Source organism: Oncorhynchus mykiss, chromosome 1 (assembly GCF_013265735.2).
Source record: "Oncorhynchus mykiss isolate Arlee chromosome 1, USDA_OmykA_1.1, whole genome shotgun sequence".
Classification (NCBI taxonomy): domain Eukaryota; kingdom Metazoa; phylum Chordata; class Actinopteri; order Salmoniformes; family Salmonidae; genus Oncorhynchus; species Oncorhynchus mykiss.
In genome coordinates this window covers 55,413,147-55,426,269 of record NC_048565.1, presented here as the reverse complement: position 1 = coordinate 55,426,269, position 13,123 = coordinate 55,413,147, and the positions used below count along the sequence as shown (strand labels likewise).

At 45.2% G+C, this 13,123-nt stretch overlaps 1 protein-coding gene across 3 annotated transcripts in view; it reads right to left on the bottom strand.

Annotated features, from left to right (window-relative positions):
- The window catches only part of LOC110532453 (reelin), a 296,686-nt gene that overhangs the window by 96,955 nt on the left and 186,608 nt on the right, over nt 1-13,123 (bottom strand). For all 3 annotated transcript variants that reach the window (XM_036980629.1, XM_036980637.1, XM_036980632.1), the window contains exons 9-20: nt 12,174-12,279; nt 11,295-11,535; nt 10,858-11,009; nt 8,782-8,933; nt 8,382-8,497; nt 7,947-8,155; nt 7,606-7,734; nt 7,307-7,416; nt 7,078-7,144; nt 2,312-2,416; nt 1,877-2,005; nt 580-741 (exon numbers count right to left, since the gene is read on the bottom strand). In XM_036980629.1, the coding sequence (XP_036836524.1) occupies nt 580-741; nt 1,877-2,005; nt 2,312-2,416; nt 7,078-7,144; nt 7,307-7,416; nt 7,606-7,734; nt 7,947-8,155; nt 8,382-8,497; nt 8,782-8,933; nt 10,858-11,009; nt 11,295-11,535; nt 12,174-12,279 (1,678 nt within the window). The remainder of the gene's footprint in view (nt 1-579; nt 742-1,876; nt 2,006-2,311; nt 2,417-7,077; nt 7,145-7,306; nt 7,417-7,605; nt 7,735-7,946; nt 8,156-8,381; nt 8,498-8,781; nt 8,934-10,857; nt 11,010-11,294; nt 11,536-12,173; nt 12,280-13,123) is intronic.

Here is a 13,123-nt window from a genome sequence, read left to right as displayed (position 1 = left end):
CGGAGGGACGGAGAGAGGAACACAGGAAGGGATGGAGAAATTAGATAAGGGCAGGTGGAGAGAGAAGATGGAGGGAAGGAGAGGGTGTGGGATGGAGTGTTATCAATGTTCTCAAAATAATCCAAACAGTCCAGATGGAGTGAGTCACATTAGCAAGGCTCTGACTGACTAGGTCTGGATGGTGCTCTTCTATAACCCACACAGCTATGGACTCAATTACCTCTTCTCAGCAGACACACACACACAATGTGCATTCACACCTCTATCCCGACACTTTGCCCCCAGCCTTCTGCCCCCTGATGAAGAGCTCTCTAGGTTGCCCAGGCCCAGCTCTGCGTGTGTGTGTGTGTGTGTGTGTGTGTGTGTGTGTGTGTGTGTGTAGCCGTTTGTCATTACAACACACAGTAGGCAGTACTAAATGGGTCCCTGTGGGTTACATCTCTCCTCTCAGCACCAGGCATCCATTAGCACAAGAAATATGTGTGTTAACAGCATTACAGACGCCTTAGGACTGTGTCACAAATGCGCGCACAGAGAAAGACACACACCTCCAGCACCCCACCCCCCCTAGTACAGTACCTGGGTTCGTGGAAGCCCTTATATGCGTAGTGTTGCAGCAGGATCCAGGTAATGCCATTGTCTGAGGAGAAGTGCAGCAACACACCTTCTCCTGGTTGGTCAGGGGCAGGACAGGAGCTCAGGATGCTACGACTTCCCAGACGCAAAGTGAACTGGAGGTACCTGGGGGAGAGAAGGGGGATGGAGAAGGAGAGAGGGGGTCGAGGGGTAGAGAGAGGAGAGGTGAGAGAGGAAGGGAAGGGGGTTAGACAAATAGACACAGATGGAGGAAGGAAGGGAGGGAGAGGAGGAGGGGTGGCAGGATGAGATGATGGATGAGATGATTACACAAATAGATAGAAGAGAAGGATGAGAGGAAGAGTGTGGGGAGAGAGAGAGAAAGTCAGAGAGAGAGGGTGAGAGAGAGAGCGAGAGAGAGGGAGGGAGAGTCAGACACATTTAGACATGTTTTCACCTTCCTCTCACAATGTGTCTCTGAGAGTTGACATATAAGCAACTAGGGAAGAGAGAGATGGTAGCACCCAGAATGCTGCACTATTCATCCACACACACACACACACACACACACACACACACACACACACACACACACACACACACACACACACACACACACACACACACACACACACACACACACACACACACACACACACACACACACACACACACACACACACACACACACACACACAGCCTCCAGCTCTCTCTGTCCTTGGCTCTGGCTCAGTGTGGCTCTAATCACCAGCCCAGTTTCCTCTGGCTCACTCAGTCTGAGAGGAAAGTGGTATTAAATATGGCCGTCAGGTGGCACACAGGGAGCCACAGAAGGCATAATCAATCAAACACAGATGCCATCTCTCTATCCTTCTCTCCTACTCTGTTCCTCACTCTCTTTCATTCTTCCTTTCCCCTCAAATCTCCTCTCATCTACAGTCCCCATCCATCTCACACCACATGGATGGGGGGGAAGGAGAGAAAGAGGGAATAGGTGACAGAGGAGAGGAGAGAGGTGACTTGTTGGAACTTCTGCAGTATTAATCAGAGTTTAGAATGCCTGCTGAGGATATGAGATGAACCCTGATATGATCCCAGTATAATGTATTCTGTGAAACTGACCATTAGAAAAGGTGTGTAAATGTGAATATTCATATGTACCTCCAAGTCTCATTCATAGACATTGACTGAAATTGCAAGACATTATCATTATTTTTCTCTCTCCCCTTTCTTTCCCGTACAGTAATACATGAGTATGTGCAAGCACCTGTGAGTGTGTGTCCGTAGCCCAGTACTGTACCTGGCCTGAGAGCTGTCGAGCGGTGCGGTCACCAGGTGTCGTCTGCTGTCCCTGTTGAAGACCAAAGCCTTGCCACTGGCCAGAACCCCACAGCCGAAACTCACCTCCGCTCCCCTCAGGGAGGAGAAACTGTGGAAGGAGGAGATAAAGACCTTCACAACCTGTTGAATAGGGCTGTTCTTATCAGTTCACACTCCAGAGAAGCTAGTAATGCAACATAAAATGTAAACAAAATAGAATGTTCAGACAATTATAATAGTTTTTTGGCAGGAACAATAGCATATTTTCCTAATAGCAATGTAACACAGTGCTTAACGTTCAACATGTGTGTGTGTGACTGTCAGTCCGTCCGTCTGACTGTCTATCATGTGTGTGTGTGACTGTCAGTCCGTCCGTCTGACTGTCTATCAGGAGCACGTTCTCCTTTTAGTTTACCTGTGGTAGGAGGAGAGTCTGGGGGAGGAGAAACCCTCAGACAGGAAGGCAGAGAATGTCTGGGATGCCAGCTCACATGCTGGACCACTAAACCCTGGGTCACACCTACAGGAGCAGAGGGGCGGGGAGGGAAGGGTATGGGAGGAGAGCAAGAGGAGGGTATGAAGGAAGAGTGGGAGGAGAGATGGAGGGAAGGACATAAATGTATGGAGGTTAGAAAATATGGGGACAGAAGAAGAAAATATTAGGAAAGGGTGGGAGGGAGAGGAAAATTGGGATGAGAGAGGGAGACAAGTCAGGCAGAATAAGAGACAGAAAGAGAGAAAGAAAAGAGACAAAGAAGGAGAAGGGCCCGAACTCTAAAGGACATCGCTCTCAAACGTATCCCCAACACTTCACACAGGAGCAACAGATCAATAGACACCCCATCCAGACCAGCGAGACACCCTCCCAGATCTGCAGGACCCCCCCCTGGACCTACACATAGAGGACCCATGCCAAGAGGAATTACATCCAGACCACAGTACACCCAGACACATCCACACCCCCACCCCAACCAATCAACACCCTCCCACATCAACCTTGCCCACACCCCATTTAGGCCCCCTCAGATCAGACCTATGCCACTCCTGCCCACCCCATGCACCCCACCCCCGCAAAGAGGGCCTCAACATGGAAGCCACACATACGCCCAGGTAGTGAGCGGGCAAACAGTCCCAACCCCCACTCTCACACTCGCCGAAGCCAATGGCATGTACCAGATGCTCAGCAGGCTCTGCTCACACTTACTGGCCTGAGGCCAAACCACGACCAACAACATTGGACACTCTATGGAACAAAAAGCCTTCACTATATTATCCTGGAATATCCAAGGCCTGAGGTCATCTGCCTTTGGCCTAAAGAGCAGAAACCCGGACTTCACCAAAGAAATCGGTAATACAGACATTGTCATCCTGCAAGAAACCTGGTATAGAGGAGACGGACCCACTGGTTGCCCTCTAGGTTACAGAGAGCTGGTAGTCCCATCCACCAAACTACCAGGTGTGAAACAGGGAAGGGACTCAGGGGATATGCTAATTTGGTATAGAGCAGACCTAACTCACTCCATTAAATTAATCAAAACAGGAACATTTTACATTTGGCTAGAAATTCAAAAGGAAATTATCCTAACAGAGAAAAATGTCCTCCTGTGTGCTACCTATATCCCCCCACTAGAATCCCCATATTTTAATGAAGACAGCTTCTCCATCCTGGAGGGGGAAATCAATCATTTCCAGGCCCAGGGACATGTACTAGTCTGTGGCGACCTAAATGCCAGAACCGGACAAGAACCTGACACCCTAAGCACACAGGGGGACAAACACCTGCCTGGAGGTGACAGCATTCCCTCCCACATATGCCCCCCTAGGCACAACTATGACAACATAACCAACAAAAACGGGTCACAACTCCTGCAGCTCTGTCGCACGCTGGGTATGTACATAGTCAACGGTAGGCTTCGAGGGGACTCCTATGGTAGGTACACCTATAGCTCATCTCTTGGCAGTAGTACTGTAGACTACTTTATCACCGACCTCAACCCAGAGTCTCTCAGAGCGTTCACAGTCAGCCCACTGACACCCCTATCAGACCACAGCAAAATCACAGTCTACTTAAACAGAGCAATAATCAATCATGAGGCATCAAAGCCAAAGGAACTGAGTAACATTAAGAAATGCTATAGATGGAAGGAATGCAGTTTGGAAACCTACCAAAAAACAATTAGGCAACAACAAATTCAATCCCTTTTAGACAATTTCCTGGGTAAAACGTTCCGCTGTAATAGTGAAGGTGTAAACTTGGCAGTAGAAAATCTTAACAGTATATTTGACCTCTCAGCTTCCCTATCAAATCTAAAAATCTCAAATAGAAAACCGAAGAAAATTAACAATAATGACAAATGGTTTGATGAAGAATGCAAAAATCTAAGAAAGAAATTGAGAAACCTGTTCAACCAAAAACATAGAGACCCGGAAAACCTGAGTCTACGCCTTCACTATGGTGAATCACTAAAACAATACAGAAATACACTACGGAAAAAGAAGGAACAGTATGTCAGAAATCAGCTCAATGCAATTGAAGAATCCATAGACTCTAACCACTTCTGGGAAAATTGGAAAACACTAAACAAACAACAACAAGAAGAATTATCTATCCAAAATGGAGATGTATGGGTAAACCACTTCTCCAATCTTTTTGGCTCTATAACAAAGAATAAAGAGCAAAAACATATACATGATCAAATACAGATCTTAGAATCATCTATTAAAGACTACCAGAACCCACTGGATTATCCAATTACATTGAATGAGTTACAGGACAAAATAAAAACCCTCCAACCCAAAAAGGCCTGTGGTGTTGATGGTATCCTCAATGAAATGATCAAATATACAGACAACAAATTCCAATTGGCTATACTAAAACTCTTTAACATCATACTTAGCTCTGGCATCTTCCCCAATATTTGGAACCAAGGACTGATCACCCCAATCCACAAAAGTGGAGACAAATTTGACCCCAATAACTACCGTGGAATATGTGTCAACAGTAACCTTGGGAAAATCCTCTGCATTATTATTAACAGCAGACTCGTACATTTCCTCAATGAAAACAATGTACTGAGCAAATGTCAAATTGGCTTTTTACCAAATTACCGTACAACAGACCATGTATTCACCCTGCACACCCTAATTGACAACCAAACAAACCAAAACAAAGGCAAAGTCTTCTCATGCTTTGTTGATTTCAAAAAAGCCTTCGACTCAATCTGGCGTGAGGGTCTGCTATACAAACTGATGGAAAGTGGTGTTGGGGTAAAACATACGACATTATAAAATCCATGTACACAAACAACAAGTGTGCGGTTAAAATTGGCAAAAAACACACACATTTCTTCACACAGGGTCGTGGGGTTAGACAGGGATGCAGCTTAAGCCCCACCCTCTTCAACATATATATCAACGAATTGGCGCGGGCACTAGAAAAGTCTGCAGCACCCGGCCTCCCCCTGCTAGAATCCGAAGTCAAATGTCTGCTGTTTGCCGATGATCTGGTGCTTCTGTCACCAACCAAGGAGGGCCTACAGCAGCACCTAGATCTTATGCACAGATTCTGTCAGACCTGGGCCCTGACAGTAAATCTCAGTAAGACCAAAATAATGGTGTTCCAAAAAAGGTCCAGTCACCAGGACCACAAATACAAATTCAATCTAGACACTGTTGCCCTAGAGCACACAAAAAACTATACATACCTTGGCCTAAACATCAGCGCCACAGGTAACTTCCACAAAGCTGTGAACGATCTGAGAGACAAGGCAAGAAGGGCATTCTATGCCATCAAAAGAAACATAAATTTCAACATACCAATTAGGATTTGGCTAAAAATACTTGAATCAGTCATAGAGCCCATTGCCCTTTATGGTTGTGAGGTCTGGGGTCCGCTCACCAACCAAGACTTCACAAAATGGGACAAACACCAAATTGAGACTCTGCACGCAGAATTCTGCAAAAATATCCTCCGTGTACAACGTAGAACACCAAATAATGCATGCAGAGCAGAATTAGGCCGATACCCACTAATTATCAAAATCCAGAAAAGAGCCGTTAAATTCTACAACCACCTAAAAGGAAGTGATTCACAAACCTTCCATAACAAAGCCATCACCTACAGAGAGATGAACCTGGAGAAGAGTCCCCTAAGCAAGCTGGTCCTGGGGCTCTGTTCACAAACACAAACACACCCTACAGAGCCCCAGGACAACAGCACAATTAGACCCAACCAAATCATGAGAAAACAAAAAGATAATTACTTGACACATTGGAAAGAATTAACAAAAAAACAGAGCAAACTAGAATGCTATTTGGCCCTAAACAGAGAGTACACAGCGGCAGAATACCTGACCACTGTGACTGACCCAAAATTAAGGAAAGCTTTGACTATGTACAGACTCAGTGAGCATAGCCTTGCTATTGAGAAAGGCCGCCGTAGGCAGACATGGCTCTCAAGAGAAGACAGGCTATGTGCTCACTGCCCACAAAATGAGGTGGAAACTGAGCTGCACTTCCTAACCTCCTGCCCAATGTATGACCATATTAGAGAGACATATTTCCCTCAGATTACACAGATCCACAAAGAATTCGAAAACAAATCCAAATTTGAAAAACTCCCATATCTACTGGGTGAAATTCCACAGTGTGCCATCACAGCAGCAAGATTTGTGACCTGTTGCCATGAGAAAAGGGCAACCAGTGAAGAACACACACCATTGTAAATACAACCCATATTTATGCTTATTTATTTTATCTTGTGTCCTTTAACCATTTGTACATTGTTAAAACACTGTATATATATATATAATATGACATTTGTAATGTCTTTACTGTTTTGAAACCTCTGTATGTGTAATGTTTACTGTTAATTTTTGTTGTTTTTCACTTTATATTTTCACTTTGTATGTTGTCTACCTCACTTGCTTTGGCAATGTTAACACATGTTTCCCATGCCAATAAAGCCCTTGAATTGAATTGAATTGAATTGAGAGAGAGCGAGAGAGAGATGGGAATGGAACCAGATACAGAAAATAATACATAGATTAATACATGCAAATAAAAATAAAATAATTTGATCACGATCTTAGCGCTAAGACATGATGAATTAGCAATAAAAGAGAATGAGAATAATTAATTCAAGATACAAAGTATTGTTCATTCATTAAGTTCTGTTCTTACTTGCAGCCGGTGCGGGAGCATTGTCCTCTGCCAGAGCAGAAACGAAGGCAGGATGGACCAATGTACACTGGATATACACACAAATAAGAGAGAGATAAGAACTTATATATATATATATATATAGTTATATAAAGTTAATCTTTAAGGGATTTGAACCATTCAATTTAGCATCGCCAGACCCATGCTCTTATGAGGCACATAGGACCACTAGTGTGTGTAAGGTTCTCACCATTGTCTATGGCCCACATGTTGCCAGCACCCATGCCACTCTGTCTCCAGCGAAACTGTGTGGTCTCAGTCAAGGCAGCGTTGGGAAGTGGGATGGAGATCCTAGTCCAGCTGTAGATTGGTAGAAACATAGTTTTAAATACAACACTAGTAGCAATTGAATGTATCTCTATGAACACACACTAATCTGTGTGTGTGTGTGTGTGTGTGTGTGTGTGTGTGTGTGTGTGTGTGTGTGTGTGTGTGTGTGTGTGTGTGTGTGTGTGTGTGTGTGTGTATGTGTGTGTGTGTGGTGCCTACCCGCTGTAGTTGTCTGAGGAGTAGATGGTGCTGTGTGGTAGGTGGGGGCCAGCACACAAATCTGGAAGACACTCTGTGTGGAGCAGCGACCAGGAACGACCGTGATTGGTGGAAAACTCCAGATTCACACTAACAAAGCGATAGAAAAATCTTATCTACACTTCAAAATTATGCAAATATAAATTTAAAAACAAGACAAAAAAGTTAGAAACTTTGCACCCATGGAAATGGACACCTCAATATTGTATCATATCATATTGTAGCGAGGTTCGATCTCTTGACGGAACGGCTAAGGTACTGGGTTGGACCCAGGTTTGAGTCCTGGTCGTATCATATCCTACCTGTTGGCAGGCTGGTAGGACCCACAGCCCAGGTTGATGGAGAACTGTGCTACATGGGTATGTGTGCCAGGAAGGACAGGCAGCAGCTGCATGAAGTCTACTGCCCAGACGTGACGGTTGGCACCGCCATGTGCCCGCTGCTCCAGGCAGAACTGGGTGATGGGGGTCTGGAGGTCTGTGGACAGGGCTACTGACACTACTGACGGAGTCTGGTGGAGAGGGGGAGGGTGAGGAAAGGAGGGGTGAGTTGAGCGAGAGAGGGAGGGGAGAGGAGATGAAGCACAGTTGAGGAATTAAAAATGGTTTGAGCTGGGTGGAGCAACATATTTTACATTTAGCTAGCTAAACATGAAAAATACAGTTTGAATTTGCTCAGTTCATAGAGCAGCCTAGTGTAGGAGATGGAGCAGGTCTATGTTATGTGTGTAGTCTCACCCTATAAGAGGAGTATGGCAGGGTATCCAACAGCACAAGGTCTCGTCTCCCCTCTGACCTACCAAACAAGATGACATCATTCTCATGGGACTCTCCTGGGTCACACTCTCCACCACCTGCAGGGAAACACACAGATAAGCATGCTTTCTTTGTCAGGAAAATATTTGGCTGCAAGCATAAAAATACTGACAGCTTAGCTAACAGAGAATAGGCCTCTTTCTCAATGTTTATAATATTTGTCCACTCCTTGTCCCTCCCCTTCATCTGCACTGATTGGAAAATACTTAACAGATGAAAACAATAAAGTGGAAGCTCAACAGGTCAGTACAAAGAAGGAAAGGAGAGGCCAGGTATTTACATCATTGAGAAAGAGTCTGTGTCAGTGGTAGGTGGTTCTTACCCATGGTGAAGTAGAACCGAAGGTTTCCGAAGGAGGTGGTATCCAGGTAGGGAGTACACATCTTCCTCTCTCCATCCCTCTCAAACACCAGGGCCATGCCTGACTCTATCTCCCCACAATGGGTCCCATACACAGCCCCCTCGATGTCCCAGCTACACACAGAGACAGAGAAGGGTTAAACACCAGGGCCATGCCTGATTCTATCTCCCTACCCTGGGTCCCATTCACTTCCCCCTCGATATCCCAGCTACACAGAGAGAGAGAGAGGAGGGTTAAACACCAGGGTCATGCCTGACTCAATCTCCCTACCCTGGGTCCCATTCACTGTCCCCTCGAAATCCCAGCTACACACAGAGAGAGAGAAGGGTTACATTGGAATAGCAATCCTGTCTCAGCAGTTTCTGTCTCTCCTTCTCAGTACTGATGACATTTCCCTGTGTGTGTGACAGATGGAGTATGGACAGGGAGGTGACACCTGTTCCAATCCTCAGCAGGATTTGAAGAAAATGAAAGAAAATATGCAGCCGAAATCCGACGAGAGTGGATACAAATTCATTTCTTTAATTAATTATGACAAATGTTGAGAACATTTTGAAAAATTTAATAAAGTAATACTTTTTCAAAGAAGTTACATGTTGTGTTGGCTGACAATTTGTTAGCCACGCTATCCTTATGAACCGCATAGCATTAGAACAGTATGTACCTTTATGTTAGCTAGTTACAATGACGGTAAGCTGTCATTGTAAATAAGAATTTGTTGTTAACTGACTTGCCTTGTTATGTAAAGGTTAAATAAAAAACATTTAAAACATTTACCTAACGTTAGTTTCCTACTAATACATCGAACTTGCCAGGCAGTATATTAACTATCTGCTATCTAACTAACTACCAAACATTTATTGGCTTGATCATTTACATCCCTACTGTCACGTTCGTCGTAAAGAGGAGACCAAGGCGCAGCATGATGAGAATACATTCCTCTTTATTAAAGGAAGAACACTTAAACAAACTAACAACAAAACGAACGTGACGCTATATAACACGAGTGCTGAAACAGGCAACTATACATAGACAATAACCCACAAAATACCCAAGGAATATGGCTACCTAAATATGGTCCCCAATCAGGGACAACGATAAACAGCTGCCTCTGATTGAGAACCAATCTAGGCAACCATAGACATAAAAACACCTAGACTAGAAACAACCCCATAAACAAAACAAAAACCCTAGACAGGACGAAAACACATATATCACCCTCGTCACACCCTGATATAAACAAAATAATAAAGAAAACAAGGAATACTAAGGTCAGTGCGTGACAACTACATTCTTAGCTAAGTGGTATAGTCGATCAATTCAATGGATTTCTACTCTGATTTCAGAGCACTCTTGCGCAGAATAACTGATGAACTTATAAACGCACAACACCTGTTGAATATGGCTGGAGTCAGTAAACGTCTGCAAAAAAAGCATATTTAAATTGTTGCTAGCAGCACAGTTACAGTCACCAACGCTCTGGATAACATGAAAACAGCCTAAGCAGCTGTGCTAGGGCAAGTAAAATGGTCAGTGAGCAGTTCTCTCATTTGTTTCTGGAAGTAGCTAGCCAACGTTAGCTTGGTTGCTTGACTGCCATTGAACGCCCGGATCAACCCTACTCCTCGGCCAGAGCGTCCAGTGTGCGCTCTGAACACTCCAAGAGCGAAACACTCTGAATTTATGATTGGAAAATCTTTCAAAGCTCTGGATTTACGAACGCCCAGCACGTAATCTGGCACTCCCTATTAAATTTACGAACACACCCAAAATCACATATTTTTTTAACTAGGAATATGTTGAACTAACAAGCTAGCAAAAGATTGCCTAGCAACAGCATCAACTTCTAGACAGGCCAAGCTCTAGTACGCTCAACTAAAACGATACTGTTTGTTTCAAGTATACTAATATGAACTAATATTATTTACTGTAGTATGCAGTATATACTCATTAAGTATACAGTATTTTAGTATTGGTATTCGCACACAGCTATGGAGACAGATAGATGGAGATGATGATGACATCATTATGCCTCACTTGGTGGGCAGACTCTCAAAGTCCTCCTCCCAGTAACTCCGACCCTCCTCTCGGTGGAGGTCAATGTCTCTGGTGGAGGCGAAGGTGTGGCCCACCCCCTCCTCGTTGTTGCCATGGAAATACAGGGTGTTGCCCTCTGACTGACAGGCACGCTGGGAAAGAAGGAAGTGAAATGACACTGTCAAATATCATCAATACAGATGACAGTATGGCATGTATGTAGGCCTTATGTATGTAGGTCTTGTACATGGTGAAGTGTTACACTGACCACGACCTGACCGGTAAAACCTCCTGGTCCTAGTAAGTAAGCAACAGTATTTTGGTGAGGGCAACTTGATTACCTTGATTACCTTACCTCGTCTAAAAAGATGGTTTGCAAACTGCCATTAAACAGTTGAAGAAGAAGAGGAAGAAAAAGAGGAAGAAGAACATGGTACCTTAACGGTAGCCCCAGGGAAGAAAAGCCAGTTGGCCGTGTCTGGGGGGTCCAGATTATCCTCCAGTAGGGGAGGTATGTAAGCAGCGTTGACCAGGAGTACGTTGTCCAGGCCCCAGCACGACTCGTAGCCTTCGGGTCCCTGGGGGGCCTCCTGGGACCAGCGTACACGCACCCCATCTCCCCTGGAGTGCACTGGCAGGGGCAGGAGGTGGACTACTGTACTGCTGTTAGTTGGAGCTCTGTGGAGAGGATATATGATATATATAAGCTCTGAATCCGTGTGTATCTTGTGTGTGTGTATTGTGTGTGTGTGTGTGTGTGTGTGTGTAGAGTGGTGTAAGGGAAGGTGTGCATGTGTGGGGGAGAGAGAGTATGTGTGAGTGTATCTGTGTTTGTGTGTGTGTGCGTGGGCGCGGGGGGGGGGGGGGGGGGGGGGTCCGTGTTTACAATACAGCAGAACATGTAATTAACATGCTGCTGGGAAAAAATGACGAAACATTATCATCAAAAATAAAAGAGGGAGAGGAAGCGAGAGATAGAGAGACAGAGGGTGAGAGAGAGAGAGAGATAGAGAGAGTTAAAGAGGGGGAGAGAGTGTTTCTAAACAACTAGAGAAGAAAATATTACAGGAAGAGGAAAGGAATGACAAATTGAGAGAGGGAGGTGTGAAAGAGCGAAAAAAGAGAAGAAGACATGGTGTTTATGACAGATGGATGTCTGTGTGAGGAGGGAAGGAAGCAGGAAGAGGAGAGAGAGGGAGAGAGAGAAAGGAAGGAAGGAAGGAAGGGAGAAAGAGAGGAAGGGAGGGGATGTCTGTGTGAATAGGGAAGGATTGAGGGAGAGAGAGATGATGAAAGAGATAGAGAGAGAGAGAGACCTGATCTTCTCCAGGGTGATCCAGTCATTGGAGCCGTTGTTCTTGTTCAGACTGAATGCCACGATGATGCTGGGGTCGGAGTAACTGAATCTACATGTGCCTGAACCTAGAAAGAGAAACAAACACACACACACACACACACACACACACACACACACACACACACACACACACACACACACACACACACACACACACACACACACACACACACAGACAGAGGGAAAAGAGTTACATAGTGATACTTCATGAGTGGACAGCTCTGTGTATTAAATAGTGCACTGCATAGAAAACAGGGTGCCATTTGTGAAGCAGCCTAAGCCCCAGAGAGGGGAAGGTCACATATAGAATGTAAAAGTCAGCTGTTTCTGCATCAATTCAAATTCCTCAAAATCAGAATGGCAATGTTCTACTGGTGCCCTGAGAGGCCTGTGAGCATCTTCAAAAGTCCTTCCTTCCTTCCTTCCTTCCTTCCTTCCTTCCTTCCTTCCTTCCTTCCTTCCTTCCTCTATCCCCTCACTCCCTCCTCCCCATCTCTTTCCCCACCCTTCCTCTATCTCCTCACTTCTTCCTCCCCTCCCTTCCTCTTTCCTTCCCTCCCCAGCCATGTAGAAATTATACTTTAAATGGTGTTAAATAGAAATGATTTGCTTAGCAGTTGGTGCCCAGGGAGGCGGACAGGCTGATGGAGACAGGAAAGAAGAGAAGCGGAGAGGAGGGGAGAGGAGAGGGGAGAGGTACTGCTGATGCATGCTATAAAGGAGCTTCAGCCCTACTTTACTAAGGGGAGCATGGACAAGGGAGGGATGAAGGGATAGAGGTGCTAGAGTGCACCCCTCCCAGGGCATTGGGGAGGAAGGAAAGAGGGGCTACGATGTCACAGGTCAGAGGTCACTAATGGTCCCAATATCTTCCCCCTCCCCCAACCTCCATAGGGCCTAACCTCGGAC